The 21,456-nt window shown below is 41.8% G+C and overlaps 2 protein-coding genes across 2 annotated transcripts; both read right to left on the bottom strand.

The window, feature by feature from the left end:
* Positions 1-4,104: 4,104 nt before the first annotated feature.
* Positions 4,105-8,155, bottom strand: myod1 (myogenic differentiation 1). Its single transcript, XM_035643545.2, has 3 exons — positions 7,385-8,155; positions 6,196-6,277; positions 4,105-5,699 (listed from the first exon to the last, which is right to left on the bottom strand). Exons 1-3 carry the CDS (start codon positions 7,970-7,972, stop codon positions 5,476-5,478), a joined length of 894 nt encoding a protein of 297 aa, XP_035499438.2. The 5' UTR covers positions 7,973-8,155; the 3' UTR covers positions 4,105-5,475.
* Positions 8,156-10,404: 2,249 nt separating this feature from the next.
* On the bottom strand, positions 10,405-16,571 carry zgc:172145 (Ferritin light chain, oocyte isoform-like). The gene is made up of 3 exons (XM_035643403.2): positions 16,234-16,571; positions 13,692-13,838; positions 10,405-12,101 (listed from the first exon to the last, which is right to left on the bottom strand). The coding sequence occupies exons 1-3, from the start codon at positions 16,402-16,404 to the stop codon at positions 11,811-11,813; spliced, it is 609 nt and encodes a 202-aa protein (XP_035499296.1). The 5' UTR covers positions 16,405-16,571; the 3' UTR covers positions 10,405-11,810.
* Positions 16,572-21,456: the final 4,885 nt, after the last annotated feature.

The raw sequence follows: 21,456 nt of genomic DNA, 5'->3' as shown, positions 1-21,456 counted from the left end.
GGAACCTCAACATGAGGCAGAACTGAACTGGGCTCATCACTTCAGCACTGACCCCAGGTCCACATGTGGTGTGTGAATAACTTAATGGTCATATTTTTCCCAAGAGGAACATGAGAACAAAACATGATTCTACGGTGCCGGTAAACTTTGATAACAATTAAATATTCTATACATACTGTACTGTATATTGACTGTGTGGGCATAACACTCATTGATATTAGGTAAGGACATGCCTGAAGGACTCCACTGTGCTGACCATGTTCTGTCTCCAAGAGCAAAGACGAAAAATGAATAATTTGGTTCTCATTATTACATGTACTGTTATATCGCTTTTTAAAAATATATTTAAATCACACAAACCTGTAAATGCTTAACATTTTATCTGTAGTGTATGAGTTATTTGACAATTAATAGTCAGATTTGAATGTGGAATCTCACATATTCAGTTAGCATTAAAGACAAAAATAGTGAAAATGTAAACATAATTCATGAGCCGGAACCAGAGGTTAAAGATTACTCTCAGATTTATTTTTACTGAAGGTACAAAACACGAAATGGTGGACAATATTAAAATTACAGAACACATTTAATATACAGACTGGGCCTCTGCAAGTGGTAACAGCTGAGCTCAGAATGAGCCCAGAGCTGCAGAGTCCATGTGTTGGGAGGAGAAGGGGATACAGTGTGGGACTGTAGGGGAAGAGCAGAGGTAATAAGTGTTGTAGCCATAGTTAGTATTTTCTATCAACCATGATGAACATGGTTGCACGAGGTGCTGGAGGTGAGTCTGCTGCAGGTCGTCTTCATGTTGACCAGCCTGATGCTACTGAACTCCCTCAGGTTGTCGTCACCACAGTGGATGATGAGGACGTCAGCTGCTGCTCTTCCTCACAGGGAGTGGGAACAGAGTGGAAGAAGACTTTTCCACCAAAGTCCACCAGCCAAACACAGCACGCCAAGGTCTGCAGCTCTCTGGACACCTCGACGGACAAACTCATCACCACGTCCACATTGTGAATGTAGGATTAATAATAGGACATTAATAAATGAGTGTGATAAATGCTTCAGATAATGAAAAACGTGAAGTCAACTGGAGAGTGTAGCTCACTTTTTTTTATGTTGACAACAATGTTATGTCACATCTCTAGGATAAAATGGAACTAAAGAGCTACATCTCAGAATATAGATGACAGTCTTTATTACTTTATTTGAAGACAGACTATTTAACTCGAGCTGGTACTTTGTTTGTGCTGCAAGTGAAAGCATCACATGTGATCTCAACAACAGCCGATGTGCTAAAGTAATAAACTTCTGTAACAAATATAAAAGTGCCTTTCTTACAGTCATATTCAAAGTGATAATCTGGTACAGTAATGTCTATAGCAGTACAGGTAAGGTTAAGACTACCATGGACTAATGTCAGTGTGAAAACTTGTGCACTGTTTACGACAGTGATGTTGGGAATCAATGTTGTTTTAAATTTCTTGTTTGGTGTATGTGTATGTCCCTTAAGGCCAAAAAAAATGAATAAACGACAGTAATAACTAAGACTACAAGCCAGTGTCAATAAAACATTTAATGTATGCCAAGAACACTAACCATAACATATAACTTCTGTTTAGTTAACGTTTATTTGATTTCATTTATTAGAATCAAAATATAGTGGTGCAAATAACCACCAATACAAATAAAAAAACTTAATTTTTAAGACTATTATAATTTCAGTAACATAAATAATTATATCAAATGTTGTATTATAGTTACAGTGTTACTTACCACATGGCTGGGACGGTTGGTACCGGAGCTCACGTTACCGCAGTCATTACCGACCCGATTTTATCGGTATGCCATTCACAGTACAACATGATCATGAGTGCATATGGCTGTACATGACATTTGTATTCTCTTTTATCTGACATCTGCGTCAACATACTAGATAGCCTCAACAAAATATTGGCCACCAGACGGAAGCATCGGTGCCAGCATACTATGTGAGCATCAACAAGATATTGGGCCTCATGCAAAAACGCACAAATTTGTTCTTAAACCGTGTTCTTACAAGTGATTTAGGAGAACTCCCAGCATTCACCATTTATTTCGGGGGGTTTTTCGTCGTAGGAGTCACCGAAATCGCTCTACTGTTAATCAAACCAAGTTTTTCCACTTATGAGTCTTTTTTCATCACTTCGAAGCAATTATGCATATTGAAATTAAACTAAATGTAAAAAATATATATAAATATACATCTTTTTTAAATCACCTCATTATGTTAACATTATTCTGTTTAATTCAGCAATTCAAGTTATTGAACTATAGAACGTGTTAACAGTGTTGCGCAATGGCCAGGGGAGCACACATCTTTGGCAGTTGTCATGCATGTTGCGCACTGGCCCACAGAGTTGTTGGCTTGACATGTCAATGGTTTATTGTCACCGTGCAAACTGGTTTCGCATCATCTACCTAAAATTCATTGAGCCCGTGACGTCTCTAGTCAACCTGCAGGCGAGACAGGAGCATCAAAAGCGTCATATGCGCACTTGTGCTGGTGCCGTGGTAAAGCTCACAGTTGGTGTAGTGAGGGCAGGTGGATGAGCCGTAACACAGCTGTGAGCTGCTTGACACGCCAGAGAAGAAATGTGAAATAATTATTACATGCTGTATATTGTATAATATTGCAATGAACGAAGGTGGACTGATGTAGCACCAGCTAAAACGTGCAAATCGGCGGTTATGTAACGTATTTTTTTCATTCATATCGGTGACCAAGACTTCTTCTAGACCTCCCTGCAGTCATCAACACCTTGCTGTGGTGAGTGGGGTTTTTTTAAAAGCCATTTTCATATTGATGCATTTCCTCGTACTATAGTACTCGTATAGTAATTAACGTAGTTTGTAACAGAACGGCGTTTTCTCAGCAAAATATGTTAGTTTTGATACAGCATCATAGTGTCTTACTTAGTTTGTCACAAAACAGCTTCTTCCCAATAAAACATATCAGTTTTTACACAGTTTACATAGTATTTTGACATATTTTGTCACAAAACAGCATTTTCTAAGAAACATATGTCGGTTTTGACACAGTTTAAATTAGGGATGTTCTGATCCGATATTGTATATCGGTATCGGTATCGGGGCAATATTGGCCAAAATGACTGGATCGGATATCGGAATAAATAAGAAGTATAATCCGATCCGATACATTACATTACAGTAAACATACCAAATAAATGCCTTTTTACATATCTACTAAACCTTGAACTACATTTCAGAATCATATTTTTTTAAATTTATCATTATTTAATTAACAGTTTACAGTTCAATTTCTTTTTGCTTGTCTGAATGGTGCAGACCATAAAACATTCTGCACAGCTGAGATATGAGGTTTTAGATGGCTATGTTAAGCAAAGTGCATCCTGTACAATGCATTATTAATATTGTATTTCACGAGTGGGGAAAAGATTGTATCAGATTAGTGCAAATCAAAGGACATTTCCTGGTCAAAGATAACTCCAAGGTTCCTCACAGTAGAGCTGGAGGCCAAAGTTATGCCATCTAAGGTAACTAACAAAATCTCTCTCCTCACCCATCAGTGCATCCATGGCAATACCCCTTCCTACCTCAAAGATCTACTCTCACCACAAACCTCCTCACCCAACCTCTGCTCCGGAAACGAAACCTTCACCCTTCACCGATCCAAGACCAGGCTGCGCAACATGGGGGATCGAGCCTTCTGCTCAGCTGCTCTTCGCCTGTGGAAGTCCCTCCCCGACCACCTGAGGGCTCCACAAAGCACCCTCTCTTTTAAGAAGGGCCTGAAAAGCTTTCTTTTTAAACAAGCATTCGCCTTAACTTTGTACTTTTTTTTTACCGATGTTTTTTTTAAACCCTCTTTTTACTCTGTTGCACTTTGAGATTGCTATAAGCAATGAAAAGTGCTCTATAAATAAAATGTATTATTATTATTATTAACTATATGCTCCGATAATGTTTCTCTGAGGTGTTTAGGGCCGAGGACAATGACCTCGGTTTTGTCTGAATTTAGAAGTTTGTAATTGTGACATAAATTGTGAATATGTACATTGAAAGGATCAGACATCATTTTTCTTGTATAAATAAGCAGGTTCATTTATTTGTCATTAGACTGTCACTCAGTTTTCAGATGTATAAATATAAAGTTTAAACATTTTTCACAACAAACAAACGCACATACAGACAGAAACATTAAATACATAATTAATACTTTCAGTTGGAACAAATCAGCTCTTATTTACATAATATGTACAAAAACAGAAAAATGGTCCTCCGCTGCAGTGAATGATAATGACATATGAAATAATTTCCAATTTGACTTGGATAAGAAGGAGGTATGAACCTGCTTCAACCCTGGTGGGACCAACAAAACAATACAATACTCCCACTCTGATACATCTAATCTGAGGGATTTAAATGTCTGTAGTTGTATTTTGTTATTTATTATAACGGTTTTACTACAGAAATATATAATATTGTCTCTTTATTCTTATTGATAAATCATAGAGTTATTGTAGTTCTCTTTTTTTCTGTGGGAATTGAACAGCTGGGGCTTCTAGAACTTCAGATGGACGAATATGGAGGAATGTAAATGGGTGGTTTGTGGCCTCCGTCCTTCATTAAATAGACTACACACACACAAAGGAAGAAAAATCCATCTGAATGACTCAGCTGAGCCTTAAAATAGTTTTTTCATAATTTAAAATTAAAAAAATGTACAGAAATACAGCAAGAACTGAACTCATCTCTACTCATCATTAAACCTGTTTAAAGAGATGTTTGCAAAAAATAAATTTTCCAGCATTCAAGTGGTTTAAGCTACAGTCTAGTCCGCTTACATTAACAACCAGAAGGGGACTCTGTGGGTCAAAAATAAACTCAAGTATGGAAGATCATTCCTGTCGCGAGAAATGAAAAACAAAGGAAAAAAAAAATGAATGACACATTTAGAAAAGATAATCACTTGAAGTCTGAAGTGAAAATCACATAATTGTTTTTTGCAATTCTATCCAAAAACCCATCAACATAATAAATCCATATTATGTTGATGTAATTATTATTACGTACAATGTAATTACTTACAATAATGGGACAGTTAGTTTTTGACATTCATTATTTTACACCTGTAGAATTTAGATGTAGCAATAAACTTTTTGTTTATTCAAAGCCCTTTTTTTTGACAGGAATGAGCTTCCATACTTGATTAAAAGGGAATAAAAAAATAGGTGTGGAGGGAAGTTGATAAAACTCTAAAAACAGGGTTTGAAGACACAGTTCAGACTAAGTCACTTGTAAAATCATCACTTTCATTATGTGTGTGTGTGTGTATGTGTGCGTGTGTGTGTGTGTGTGTGTGTGTGTGTGTGTGTGTGTGTGTGTGTGTGTGTGTGTGTGAGACAGAGAGTGGACTGTGAGAGAATGTGAATTGTCCCCAGGTGTGAAGGTCTATAGGACTTGGTAGATCAGGTTGGGGTCATGGGTGGTGGTCGGAGAGGGGCCATGGATGGGTCCTGGGGCCGGTGCTGCGTCACTCGTCGGGTCTGTTGCTGGTGAGCCAGGGCCGTCGGCGGCCGGCAGCAGGCTGCTGTTGTCGGTGGAGATCCGCTCCACAATGCTGGAGAGACAGTCCAGACTTGAGACCACCGAGCTCCGTTCACTCTTCTGACCACCTGATGATACAAAACAACACCATTTGAGTTAACACCACTTAAAATATGTTTCCAGCAAAAAGTGCAAGTTGATTAAAACTGAAGACTAAAATTGAACATCTGATCTGAAGATATTACTTTAACTCAGTATTTCTATCATTACTTTCATGTTTCTATCTCAATCTTTTACCCTTTTAATAATGGAAAATATATTTTGATGTTTTTTTTAACATATTCTTGTCCAGCGTGTACTAATAAAGAAACAAAAAAATTAAAGTTCGTCTTAAACGATGATATTTTCTAATAATATATTAATAATAAAAATATGAATACATGACCAACCATGAGGCTACATTTTGTTTCTTCAATTAATACCAGTTTTAAAGCAGCGTTTAAATAATTCCGTTTTAATTAACATCATTAGCCTGATCATTGGTTTATTATTTTGATTCCTGTTCTGTAATTTCCCTTTTACTAGCTTTTTAATAATGTCGTATTTGCGGTGAGTCTTTCTTACCGTTTGCAGTCTGGGAGAAATAAGAGCTGCTCTCGTAACTTCCTCTCCTGGCGGACTGACAGGTCGGCCCGTTAAAATCCGTCTGAGGGGACATGAAGAGAGCGTGAGACTGAGAACCGGTCAGGGCAACTTTTCTACTCCGCCTCGGAGAAACACTAATACTAATGAATAAATATAAAAGCACTCAGCGATAGAAAGAAAACAAATGCTAAATTGAATGATTGAGAAAAAGGAAGAATAAAATATTAAACATTATTATAGCACATTCCAACAGCCAATAGTGCAGAAAAACAAAGAAATGTGCGTCACTCTTTGAAGTACATGTACATCCGACTCTCGTTTAGCCCGGGGACAGTACAGAATCATAAATAAGTGTTTCATCATTTTCAAAATGAGATAATCTCGTTTGGACAATTTTCCCGAAACAGTTGGATTATTGCGGACTAATGAAAAAGTATTATCGTATCAAATAATGACAAATCACAACGGCACCTACAATCCCGTGTGTCAGAGCCAGACGTTACAAAATACTGTTTAATTAAGTAATTGTGATATATTCTAATAACAATTCAATTATTCGTCTCAACCCGTTCCGTTACTAAAAAGAAACAAATTCGATCCGTCACGCTTCAAACCGACTTCAACTTTATATATTTCAGATAAAAAAATACATATTTAGGGCAGTATGATAATAAAAATTATAATAATAATAATTTGTTTCGGAACATTGGGCCTACTTATATGCTCTAACGAAATACAAACAGTTAGTGTTCGCTCTAAATTGTGAGATGACACCCATTTATTTTGAATCAATGAGAGAACATCTTCAAAAATTCTAACTATTGCAGAATAATGTGAGCTGGGAGAAAGGGGAAACGTTTCCCTGTCTGACACAGATGACGGATAATTACAGTTGTTGGTTGAAACTATTCAGACCACAAACACACCATGGGTTAGGTGTGGTTACATCTCGTTTACACCGCGGAAAAGAGGGATGAAAACTCTCGTGGTACCCATGGGTGAAAATAATGCCGGCAGCACTAACCAAAAGATGGAGGCACATTCCAGTAGCCAATAATTCAAATCATGACTTAATAAAGACCAAAACATGCATGCGTAAAGACGCGCTGGAGAAACTCCTAGACACATGTATAGTCACTCTGCCACGCCGGCCAGTCCCTGAACTCACCATGCCGTCGGAGCAGTTGGAGCGGGGGCTGGAGGCGTCGGAGTCCCCGCTGTAGTGCTCCAGCACCGGGTAGAAGCTGTCCTCCTGGCCGCCGCGCAGCAGCGACTGCAGGGACTCGATGTAGCTTATGGCGTTGCGCAGGATCTCCACCTTGGGCAGCCGCTGGTTGGGGTTGGCCGACGTGCAGCGCTTCAGGGTCTCGAAGGCGTCGTTGACCTTGCCGAGCCGCCGGCGCTCCCGCATTGTGGCCGCCTTCCGCCGGTCCGCATTGGTTGTCTTCCGCTTGCAGGCCTTGCAGGCCCACAGCAGACAGCGGCCCGCCTGGTGGTGCCCGCTGGGGGCGCGGACGTGCTCGTCGTCCTCCCCCTCGGCATGGTGGTGGAGGTGCAGCAGGGAGGACGGGGAGGAGGAGGAGGAGGAAGGGGAGGATGCGGACGAGGAGGAGGAGTCGTCCGGCTTCAGCAGGCCCACATGGACCAGCCGCGGGTCCAGGTCCTCGAAGAAGTGCATGTCGCTGGTGTTGAAGCAGGGGTCGTCATAGAAATCATCAGCCGAGGGGATGGGGAAAGCGATATCCGACAACTCCATGGTTCAGTCCCCAACACACCGAAGAAGGAGGAAGAAGAAAATTCCAGTGGAGGAGACAGAGGAGTCTTCAGGAGAAAACAAATGGAAGAAGAAGAAGAGGAAGGAGGCTGTGTAGCGGTCTCAGTGTTTTCTGTGGGAATGTAGGTGCCCTGTCACAAACTGTTCTGCCCCCTCAGCTGTCGACCTGGATATTCTTATACCTGGGACATCGGCCGGGGGGCGGGGTCGGGGTGACCATGTCCTCAGGGGTCTGACCAATCAGCGGGCAGCGGGAGGGGTTTACAACTTCACGGCAATTAGTGTACAATTACCCCTAACAGAGAAGTAACAGCGGGGTAATATAGCGCTGCTCACGGTGGGGGAGCGAGCACATGTGCCTCAAGGACTGTTTAATACTGAGGAGACATAACGTGCTTATTACTATCACAAAACTAAACAGTGTCACTTTGGCTTCTTTTCTTATTGTTTATTTTGAATATAGTGTATTGTTATTCTGTACATGCTACTTATTGATTCATTTGCAACGTTTTAATGTTTTCAATGCCAATTATTTTTTTATTTTTTTTAAGTTTCTTTTCAAATGCAGTATTTAAAACACGTCGTGCAACAAATAAACTTGCCTCGTGACATATAAAATAAAACAGTTTTCTTATGATGAAATGAATATAAATATCATCAATTTAATTGTATTGGAATGGGACTGGTTTGAAAAATAATTTAAAAAGGAGAAAAATCAATATGTCCCAACTGAAATCCTTAGGCCGTAATAAATCTATGTTACAAAAATAAAGTAACAAAATGTAAATTTAAGGCTACCGAACGAATTTATTAAAAAATAAAGGTCATTGGAGATAGAGTAAATATTATATCCCCCTATTTAGTATTCATTAGCAGTCAAAAATACATTTTAAATTCTAAAGATTACAGTTACAATACACAATATAATGTACCATTTGAAGTGTTAGTGTAGACTTTTCTCTCACTAAATCATCGATCAGTATCATCAGCCTTACTTGTGGTAGTCCATGGAGCAGACGTGATATCAGCTGTTTATCAAAATTCTATTCATCATTTCTATTTATTTTTAATCAATAATTCTTGAACCTCATGCATAAATACATAATACTAGGAAGAACAAAACTTTAAAGGATTGGGGGGATGTCGATTTAAAATACATGTCAAACGAAAATCTGATCTGATCTGTCTGAGAAAAGGAAATTTGTCCTGCAATAAAAAGTGGAAAACAAAATTAAGACATTTTCATTTTATCAAAAGCGTGTATGTGTATATATAATTATTATCATGACTCATGATAATTATTTCATATACACGAGACGCATTTGTAAAGTTTTTTTCTTCTCTTTTTGAGTTTACTGTATGATCATGAGCGTCCTCACTACCAGTTGATGTTGGTGATGCTTTAATTTCTGCGGAAGCAAGGCTCACTGAGGGACGTGTCACAGCCAAACGCCCGCGGAGTGCGGACACTCACTGCTCATGTTCCACGTCTTTACAGAGCCAAACGCCAATTTTTTGCAGTGTTAATACTGCATGAAAGTGTGAACTCGGTAATCAAGTGAAATGTCATTGGGTTTATTTTTAGACGTGAGTGTTTCTCTTTGTTTATCTGCAGTCATAGGAGATTAAACCGACCTCCTCCCCCTCCTGCTCCACTCTGCTCTCAGCTCAGCTGTCATCAGCGCACCGACCATCCACTAACTTTTAAATGCAGATTAGTGATTTTCACTGAACACGCAGCAAAGTTCTCAGATCGGTGTCGTGCAGCAGCAGCAGCGGTGAGCTGCCGCTGGAGGGCGCTGCAGAGCAGAGCCTGTATCAGACTATCTGCTGCTGCAGCACCACCCCAACCTGCGGCGGTGTTCGTCCCTGAGCGAGGTCTTGCAGGCTAAGAGCTAAATACTCAATCGACCTGTGCCAGTTATGAGTGACAGTTGGTTACAAGCTGTACCCTGCGGATGTCGCAGAAAATATTCAGAGCCTCCACTCACAGGATTATCACTATCACTTCAACATGACTGACAGGTCTTTTAAGGCTGGGCCTAAAACCACAGACAACAATTAACAAATAACTAAATAAATAAAAGTTGTTCATGTTTCTTTTTGCTGCAGCACTTTTTCTTCTTCTTATTTAAAGTGTAACATTTCTAAACATGACTTTCATTTATGCTTAATTGTGAAATATGTTACCCTAAGATGATATTGCTGCACCTGTAAATTTAGGTAAATCATCACCTAAATCTGAAACCCCAAGAATATAAATTTATTGATTTTGCTGTATTACAGACAAAAAAGAACTAGCTCTCAATTGGAAGAAAATGGAGGCACCTACAACTGGTGCTTGGAGTCAAGAATTTGGCTCAATGTATGTCCATGGAGAGATTAACATATATATTAAAAAAACAAATCAAGGGTTTATTTATGAGAAAATCTGGAAGCAATTTATTTAAAAAAGGAGACATAGGGGAGTTCTACATAAGTAAAATGCGGGACAGGATACCTAAAAGACAATTTATGCATATCATAGCTTTGCTAGAGGTACCATTGATCTGTACATACGATACTGTCATCATATAAATTGCTTTTTTGTTTTTAGCTCTTATGGTAAAACAAATGTTAAGAGCTTAATTATGTTGTGGGCTGGGATGGGGGGACCTTTTAAAAAATCGTTGTAATGTATTGTACTACATAATAACATTATCTTGTGAGTGTAAGGAAAAAACATTCAAAGACATTGTTACATTTGTTTGTGAAATGTTTTTAAATTGTACAAAAAGGTAAAAAAAATAATGCTGTATATATCAACTAGCATTTAGTAATACAACATAATCACATTATTTACATATACAAAAGAGAACGCAGATAATTGCAAAATGCTTTGTCCAACTTTAACTTTATTACAACAAGCCCGAGAATCATATCAGCAGTAGTGCGTATGAAAAATGTCAACGCCCCAGTCTTTCTCCTAGCACACTGGAGCAGTCAAGCCAATGACAAGTCAAAAAAGAAAAATATACTATTAAAAAGTAAATACACTTTTTTATGCGTTATACATTGATGTGTTGGAATACACAAGTTCGTAAACAGTGGACGCACAGTAGCAGTATACTTGGAGGAATCACTGCATTAAGTGTCCCATTAAAATGGCTTCATGTACATTTCAGGAAATATTCGTAATGTTTTGGAATTATTAAGTCAAACTAAAACATCAGCTGCCACTGACTATCTGCTCAGGGTGGAACTCTTCAAAAGGTTGTTGTTTTTTTTAAAAAAACAAGCTTGAATTCCTCAAAGGATAGTCTGAAAAATCTGTACCTCATTTTTTTTAAATGTGAAGGAATTCACATAATATTCACGTAGAAAATTTATCACAAGACAGAGACAACACACACATCTATCATACAATAAGATACACCAACAGGAAATTCCCGTTAGCTAAAAGTGCTGACAGTGATTCATGGAGGATATTTAGATGGAAATATTTAATGAAGAACTTTCAACAGTCTTGAATGTTAATCAAACTGCTTTGGAGTTGTTGGAAAAGGTGCTAACTCTCTTTTGATAATACTCTTTTAGCAGTTTAATGTCAAGTCGAATTAAATTATCATTTTTTTTAAAAAAAATTTACGCAAACCGCTTGCCCCCGGCTTTCAGTCTTTGTGCTTAGCTATGCTAAACACGTTCTGGACCTATTTCTGAACTGGACACAGTGAGATGAAAATGATATCCAATCTCGACTCAAGGTTGACTTCCTTCAGAGAAATTCCAAAAGGAGTTTGACATACCAGCCAAGACTTGTCTTTAAGGCGAAGCAGATGGATCATCTGGTGAGTTCTTCCTGCAGCTCGTTGAGGATGTACTCCCCATATCCCCCGGTCTGGTCGTTGGTGCAGCCCACCCGACGGGCACTGGTGAGCAGGTCGCCCAGCAGTTTGAGGCGGTCAACCCGCTGTGTCAGGAAGTTGCCCTTCACGACGCTGGCTGTGTGCGGGTCCCCGTGCTCGCGGGCCATCTCACTCAGCTCGACCAGCACGCCGGCCTCCTCTTTCAGCTGGAGCAGCAGCAGCTCCAGAGCTGGTAACACGGCACAGACCGCCTCACAGCCGGGCTTCTGAAAAAATCAAAGACACATACAAATGGCATGAAAGGCAGGATTTCACGTGTTTTCACAATGAAAATCAAAAGCTTACGGTCACTGAGAGACTCAACAGTAATGTACAGTAGATTACTGTGGCATTGTGTGTGTTAACAGTGTCTACAGAAACTGAGCGGAGCTTATCGCAGTTGGAGCTAATAATAAATACATCTTTAACAGTTCCTTTAACTGACATTACTGCCACACGGAAAAGAGAAGACATCGGAGAAGATAATTTGTACGGCCAGTGAACTGTATGAGGCTGAAGGAGGTTGACTGTTGTGTACTCGAAGCTAAATCAAACTGATCCGCTCAATAAGGGACTCGGAGGTGTTGTCCCGTCTAGGTGCACTGCCCTAGAGAGACGGATAACAAGGTGTCCCAAAATGCTGCTGACTGGGCCCCGAGCCTCAGTCCCGAAACGATTTTACACGACTCATAAACCTGGGGCGGCGGTTGGAGGCCACGCTGCGCCACGCCTGCGCCACCGCCGAAGCTGTTAGCCATCTGGAAATAACATCAGCGCCACCGTCTCTCTGCCGCAGCATTAATCTCGCCAATTTTCCGGAACTGTGGGGGGGGGGAAATGTACACCCTGACCGGCTTACGGCCAGAGCCAAGGGCAGGTCCGCGGGGATTTAACCTCCCTCTCCCTCTCCCTCCTCCTCTGGCCTCTTAGTATCTTAACCCAGCCCCCCTCAACTGCTCCTGTGCCGGCCCAAATGAAGAGCTTCGCTCCAAAATGAGATCCCCGCCATTTGGGGGGGAAAGAAAGAGACACCTGCTCTGACAAAATGACGAATAGAACAGGAGGGAGAATAAATCCTCATGATGGGAGGTTTTGGGAGGAACATGAGGATGCTGGTGGCGTAAAACGAGAAGGCAGTTACATACTGAAGCTTCTCTGTCTCTCAGATAAGGTTCAAATCATAAATTTTGTCTCAAAATGGATCCATAAAATCAGCTCTTCACAGCAGATCGTCGAAACGCCTCCGAGGAGCCCACCCCCACCCTATTGAAGTGTCTCTGGGCAACACATGCTCTTGACCCTGACCTCTGACTAACCTCTGTGTGTAGGGGTGTAAAGACACAACATGGGTTTACTCAAACACTGCACTAAAGTACAACTTTGACATACCTGTGCCTCTACGACAGAGCATGATGTTGTATAATATAATACTTTGATTCCACACACACAACATATTATTAACAAATTATATGAACCCCAGCAGTATATACAAAGTAAATAGTTAAAATGAACTCCAGCTCAACAAACTAAAATATACCTGCATAATCCTGCGACTGAAACATACAGTAGCTATAATTTTTCTTCGTTCTGGAAGGCAGGACTTTTACATTAAGTGACTGAAAACTTTTAATGAGGGTAATCATTTGGGACTGTTTCATGGTGAAAACTATTAGTTCATAAGTTATTTTCAGACACTATTCACCTGTAGTGTGTTGTCTAACGTTGATAACGGACACATTCTTTTTTTTTAGAAAGGGAACAACAACAGTATAAAATACTAACAATTAATACAAACCTTCCTTCCCTACACTTTTTACCTGGATGTCTCTGCCGCAGTATCTGCCCCCCCTCTCAGCCAGGTAGCCCAGCATGGCCTCGGCCTGGGCCTGCTGCTTCAGCGCCTCCTGGTGGAAGAAAGACGCTACGCGAGGCAGGGCGACGTCGTCCCTCTCAAACACGCTGGCCTGAAGGAGACAAAACAGAGGCCACATACTGAGATACAGCCAGAGTGGTGACACAAACAATGCACTGAGACTGTCATTGTTTTATTATGCCTCAAACTTAACTGTGAAGTTCGAGCGTAAAAAGGTTTCAAGGAGGAGACTTGGCAACTTCTATAGTCACGAGTGTAAACACGACTATTTATTAGTCAGACTTCATGCTTCTACTATCAAAAGTCATGTGGTTTCTGGGATTTTTGTAAAATAAATAAAGCTCTGTTCAGGCTGATTATACGACTGCCTCCATTTGACTGAATCTCGAGGACAGAACCAGTGTGTCCTCTAGTCCTCCCTCAGTATCCCACAATCCAGCCAAATGGGCACCGCTGCCTGGCTTATATCTCACGGGCTGAATCCAAATGTCCACCATCCTTCAGAGTTCAGACTTATTGCTCTTGGATTTGATCATAAGAAGAGCAACATCTTCACTGTCATTACGTCTGTGAGGCTGCCGGAGTATTTTTCTGCATTGTTCTTAACGGTGATGATATAAGCAGACAAGCTACAGTAACTATAACAGATACGGACAGATTGTGCAGTTAAATGTCAGATGCCATACAAACTATTAGATCAATATTAAACAGTCATCTGTGGACCCTCACACCAAACTTTATTGTTTATTATTGTTAATTCTAATCTGGGGCTGCACGGTGGTGTAGTGGTTAGCACTTTCGCCTCACAGCAAGAAGGTTCTGGGTTTGAATCCTGGTTCAAACCAACCAGGGCCTTTCTGTGTGGAGTTTGCATGTTCTCCCCGTGTATGCGTGGCTTCTCTCCGGGTTCTCCGGCTTCCTCCCACAGTCCAGAGACATGCAGAATGTGGTTAGGTTCATTGAAGACTCTAAATTGTCCGTAGGGGTGAATGTGAGAGTGAATGGTTGTCCGGCTCTGTATGTGGCCCTGTGATAGGCTGGCGACCTGTCCAGGGTGAACCCCGCCTCTCGCCCAATGTCAGCTGGGTTTGGCTCCAGCTCCCCCGTGACCCTTAAATGGATAAAGCGGTAGACGATGGATGGATGGATGGATGGATTCTAATCTGTTCATACCTTATTGTGACATTGACCTGTCGGGCGGGGTGCTTACTTTGGTTACTTCTTTAGCTAACCACAGCCTGTGTCCAGGACCAGATGTCAATTATTATTATTTATAGCAATAATAATCTATTAATATTCATTAAATGTTTACATATTCACATCCATAATTCAATTACATGTTATTTGTATACCACCAAATCACAACATACATCATGAATCGTCTCAAGGCATAACACTATGGATCAGAGTTAAAGGGGCAGTAAGCAATTTTGGAGAAAGCCTGTTTCTCTCTTTGTTGTTGTTGTGATTTGACTGCTCTGGCCAGGAAGCCAACCCGCGACCTCGGGTATGGGAGACCGACGCACTTACCACTAGGCCAAACCGCGGGGTTGCCGCACGTCTCTTAAGGTGTCATCGAGAGATGTTTACAAACACTGCACTTGCAGTTTTGTGTGGTGCGGTCTGCACCATCTTTAAGTCTTCCTATTTACAGAGCCTGTGCTGCGCTGAAAAAAAATTCCAAAAGCATCATCTAACGGTCAGTGAGGAAGTATTCGCTGATTTCACAAAACATGTATTGCTTTAGAATCGCTGACTGCCCCTTTAATTTCTATAGAAAGTCATCTTGAGGCCCCTTGGATTGGATTGGATAAATCAGTGGACAGCCCTCAGCACCCACAAAGATCCTGAGAATGCACCCCATCACCTACATGCGCCTGAGAGAGAGAGGTGTGAAGTCTACACATTGGGAAGAATTGTGTAGGCCTGTAAAGCCCCGAGCATCTCCAGACGGAGCTGTGTGACAATGTCCTCAAGTGACGTCACTTGGGCCTTAGCTTGTAGTCACTTGGACTACAAGCTAAAGAACTATATATATAAATCTGAGGGGGGTGGAGTTTCCCCACTAATGCATTTGTTCAGTCTAAATAAAGGTAATATGGGAAGAAAAGGACTTTCTGCCATGATTAGAGGGAAGGTGAAAAAAAAAGGTCAGCGGTGTCTTCAAATTTTTTCCTTGACAAAATGTAATTTGATTTAATAACTGTGATATTAACTGTGATGCTAAAAAAAAAAAAAAATAGAACAACCGTGTAACAATTTTGTCAACTTGTGTCTGACAAATTCCTTTCACCAAAGACGGTTGAATAAGTGCACCAGTGTTGCGCAATTATAATTTTTTGAGGAAGGCCTACTGGAGGGGAAACCCTGTCTTTCTCCCAATCTTTTTTATTCCCACCACATAGGGAGACCTACAGTTGTGAAAATGCGTTAAAACTAAATTCTGGGTGCGTAAAACAGCACCGGTTTCACTTGATGTCTCCTACCAGAGCCTGCAGTCTGTGCGCCCCGTCCCACAGCAGGCCGCTCACGCCGCACAGAGCCTCCTCCACGGCGGCCGGGAGGTTGTGCCTGGCGCGGCCGCCGCCCGCGGAGCTCCGGTGCGCTCTGCACACGGGCAGGCTGCTCTTGAGCCTCTTCCCTGCGGGCTCTGCCATGTCCTATGGCGTTAGTTTGGGCTCAAAACTCGCGCGCGTACAAACCACACGCGCGTAATACGAGAGAGCAGATCAACACCGCGGGGACGAAGCGCACTCGCGAGGTCGCATCTCTACTCTGCGCGCGCAGAACGGCATCCGCGCGCGTAAAACCATTCTCGCGAGCGAGCATTTGTGCCACGCGCGCGGTCCTGAACACCCCCCCTCCACTCTTCACTCGCAACTGCTGAACTCGCTTGCTCGACTTCACAACGCGCGCGCTCGACAAGTTGAGTTTTGAGACTTTGGGGGCGGTATCAGTGACTTATGCTGCCCTCCGTTGATTGGTCGCTTCTCTCCAGTCCCCAGTCTATCACCGCAGGATCTTCAAGGATGTGTCGGGGAAATGTCAGAGTTGGAGAGAGGAGAGGTGCATTGATTCTTCCACTATAAAGCCCTCACGCATATGTATTAGGAGAATAAACAACATGTGTCATAGGCTTATAGACTGTGGACAGCAGCAGTATATATGATCTACATATATACTGCTGCTACTGTTCTGTGCCGTTCTGTGCAGAGTAGAAATGCGCCCTCGCGAGCAGCAGGAACGATGGAGCCATAAACCTCCCGTTCAAATTCAGATTAAACCTTGTGTTGAGGTTTTACACAAAAGTCACAGTGCTTGATTTACTTGAAAGTTATATTCTGATACGCTGTAAATGTTTATTATTTATGTATTTATTTATTTATTTTTATCTCAAAACCATTTCTGAAGAGCCATTGAAGAGCTAATCAGATCAGGACTGCAGATCCTAATGGGATTAGGATTATAATTAGTGCTTCATAAAGGACAGGTTCACTCTAAATGTGCCTTTGTAAATATGGGACCACAAGGACAATTTTTTAGTGGCCTGCAAAATGTGAGACAAACATCAAGTTTATTTATTCTACAGATCGTTAATCTAAATACATATCACTAAAATGGCACTCAGTCAGGCACAAGCTTTTCTGTAATCCTGTCAATAAAACAAAGTCACAAATTGAAAGGCATGAAAACATAACGTCCTTGGTGGATGGAAAAAAGGAACAATGCAACAGCTGGAATCAAATGCATTCTGAAAATGATCACCTGGTATTTAGCTTTTTGCTATTGGCTATTTTGAATAAAATGATCCCTCTGGTTTGTAATAAAGACATACACACTTGATCTGTGTGCAATGAACTTATTATTCTTCTATAATCATCCTCAGACACCAGACCATAGACTGTATGTAAAGATGAAGCCAAATCACATTGATCGTCCCCGCTGGGTTGCATCAGCATAGGTCATAAACTTTTGCCTTCGCCAAAGATGGTCTCTGTCATTTTAGGTAGTTCTGATGTATGTTCATGGTTCTGATCAGGTTCTTATTAGTAATTTGACAGTATAAAATGCTATAAAATGAAAGATCATGATTGACAGATGATACTGACAATTGGGCAAGCTTGTGTATTGATGGGGCTTGATACCTTAGGCTGACTGCAAATAAACAGACACTGGTGTTCATCCAACCAATTCAGAAACCACCAGAAAGTAGACAACAGACACGGATTTACAGTAATGAATATAATTATTCAGTTATTTTGAATGTAAGGTCATCTGACGCCACTAATGAACCTTCTTTTCTTCTCTCTGTCACCGATCAGCTGGCCATCATTAGTAGTTCCTCCCCCCTTGTTCTTCCTCCTGTTTCAGTTCAGCTCCTGGAGGCAGGATGAGTGACGGGAGGGGCTGGCTGCTCCCCGGGGGTCAACTGGTCCAGGAGGGAAGAAAGGCCGACTGTAACCCTTGACACGATGACCCCCCCGCCCCCCCCCCCCCCCCATCAGTAATCGCCTCGGCTGGACCCCGCTGTAACACATTACTGACACGCTGCAGGGGGTCGGCCACCTTCCACCAGGTGATGCTGTGCAGGAGGCCTGGCAGAGGACCGGACACTGTAACACACACATCTCTATCTTCGCACTGCAGTCACAGATCATCCACCCTGATGTGTTTCCGTTGTCCATGAAGTCCTCTAACTTAAACAGTGAAATACATGTTTATAGCTCACCTCTATAATGACAAGATTTTTTTTTTGATGTGACGACATCTGAATAAAACTGTTTTATGATGTGACAGTGCAGTATGGTGGCGTTCCGGTTAGGTTCACAAAAAAGGATATTGTCGAGGTTAACAGATGTTTGTCATCATAATGTAGCCCGACCCAGACATTCTTTGATTGTTAGCTGCTATTTCAGAGTTAAGTGAATATAGGATGTGAGACACTGAGCTCTACAAGGTTCTGTTCAAGTGCGTGGCCTTTCACAACATGAAATCAAAAATGATCTGAGTTCTCACCAAGTGGCAACCCACCGTAACGTCACCTGTTGGCTCGCGAATTTGCCGTTTTGAAGCCTCCAGTTTCACGCATTTTGTCTAGCCACGCTCCAATGTAGAGGGTTTATTTTATTTGACTCTAAATGGGACCATTTTTAACAAAATGAACATCATGCTGTATTGAGGGAGACTTGAAACTCCTCCGCTCTCTCCTTTTTCCTTTCCTGCTCACAAGTTCAAATCAGCATGTCAACCAGAGTCTGACCAAATAGCTCAGTATTTGATTTGATGATTAGATCATGAAAATACATCTTATTTAAAGTTTATGTCATACATGTCCTCAACCAATGATTGCTAACACACCAACAAACATATAGAGTATAAAAAAGCAAACCATTAATGCAATCTCATTCCCTTGTTCAGAGGTATTCAACTTGAGAAGTCAGTTACAGACATGTTCTTCAAGCAAAGGTCCGGAACATTATGACGGTGTGACACCAACCACCTTATTACAAACACAAACAAACCCGAGGAGATGATTATGGATCCAAAATCAGTGGGGGATCATACTCCTGTGATCATCCATGAGACTTCCATTAACCAGGCAAGTACCTAGGTGTTCACTTGGACAACACCCTCAGCTGGAAGGTCCATGTCGAAACTCGTAAACGAGAACACTGTGTTCTCGTTTACAGCAGAGACTCTATTTTTTACGCAGACCCATAGTGTTTGGTGTGGACCACAGGATCATGTTTCTGTTCTACCGAGGCGTCTTAGAGAGCTTAGTCCGATATTGGATGTCAGCATGGTATGGCAACCTTTCTGTTCATCTCGAAACCAAGCTTGCTTCTCTGGTATGCACGGCCATGAAGGTGATGGGGAGAAATGATCACCAGCCACTCCAGTCCACATATTAACAGTCCGTTCTCAGGCAGGCTCAGAGGATAACGACCGACCCATCACATGTCATTCACTCAGAATTTGATCTTTTGCCTTCAGGCAGACGATACAAATCGTATCGTCTGTCCCCCACTGTAAAGTCCCTCACTGTATACTTAACCGTTTTTAAAATGAATTTATCCCCTCTTCCATCAAACGTTTTAAACAAGGCTGCTTGAGGACTGCGTGCAATAATCTCATGGTGTTATTAGTACTGGGTGAGTGCAATATGTGTTTTTATTACTGGATGAGTGCAATATGATATGTGCAATATATGTGCAATGTGCAATGATATATCTGATGTCTGTTGTTTCATGTTGCCGTTTGTAATGTATTAGTATGATCATTGTACGCTATTGTGGAGGCATTATATATATATATATATATACACTGAACAAAATTATAAACGCAACACTTTTGTTTTTGCCCCCATTTTTCATGAGCTGAACTCAAAGATCTAAGACTTTTTCTATGTACACAAAAGGCTTATTTCTCTCAAATATTGTTCAAAAATGTGTCTAAATCTGTGTTAGTGAGCATGAGATAATCCATCCACCTCACAGGTATGGCATACCAAGATACTGATTAGACAGCTTGATTATTGCACAGGTGGGCCTTAGGCTGGCCACAATAAAAGGCCACTCTAAAAATGCGCAGTTTTACTGTATTGGTGGGGGGGGGGGGGGTCCGAAAACCAGTCAGTATCTGTTGTGACCACCATTTGCCTCACGCAGTGCAACACAATCTCCTTTGCATAGAGTTGATCAGGTTGTTGATTGTGGCTTGTGGAATGTTGGTCCACTCCTCTTCAATGGCTGTGCCAAGTTGCTGGATATTGGCAGAACCTGGAACACGCTGTCGTATACGCCGATCCAGAGCATCCCAAACATGCTCAATGGGTGATATGTCCGGTGATTATGCTGGCCATGCAAGAACTGGGATGTGTTCATCTTCCAGGAATTGTGTACAGATCCTTGCAACATGAGGTGATGGTCGTGGATGAATGGCTCAACAATGGGCCATCAATAAAATGCACCTGTGTTCGTTGTCCATAACATATGCCTGCCCATACCATAACCCCACCACCACCATGGGCCACTCGATCCACAACGTTGACATCAACAAACCACTCACCCACACGACGCCATACACGCTGTCTGCCATCTGCCCTGTACAGTGAAAAACGTGATTCATCCGTGAAGAGAACACCTCTCCAAAGTGCCAGACGCCATTGAATGTGAGCGTTTGACCACTCAAGTCGGTTACTGCAGTCAGGTCGAGACCCCGATGAGGACGACGAGCATGCAGATGAGCTTCCCTGAGACGGTTTCTGACAGTTTGTGCAGAAATTCTTTGGTTATGCAAACCGATTGTTGCAGCAGCTGTCCGGGTGGCTGGTCTCAGACGATGTTGGAGGTGAAGATGCTGGATATGGAGGTCCCGGGCTGGTGTGGTTACACGTGGTCTGCGGTTGGGAGGCTGGTTGGATGTACTGCCAAATTCTCTGAAACGCCTTTGGAGACGGCTTATGGTAGAGAAATGAACATTCAATTCACGGGCAACAGCTCTGGTCGACATTCCTGCGGTCAGCATGCCAATTGCACGCTCCCTCAAAACTTGCGACATCTGTGGCATTGTGCTGTGTGATAAAACTGCACATGAGTGGCTTTATTGTGGCCAGCCTAAGGGACACCTGTGCAATAATCATGCTGTCTAATCAGCATCTTGATATGCCACACCTATGAGGTGGATGGATTATCTTGGCAAAGGAGAAG

Source organism: Scophthalmus maximus, chromosome 7 (assembly GCF_022379125.1).
Source record: "Scophthalmus maximus strain ysfricsl-2021 chromosome 7, ASM2237912v1, whole genome shotgun sequence".
NCBI lineage: Eukaryota > Metazoa > Chordata > Actinopteri > Pleuronectiformes > Scophthalmidae > Scophthalmus > Scophthalmus maximus.
This window is presented reverse-complemented; position numbering and strand designations above follow the sequence as displayed.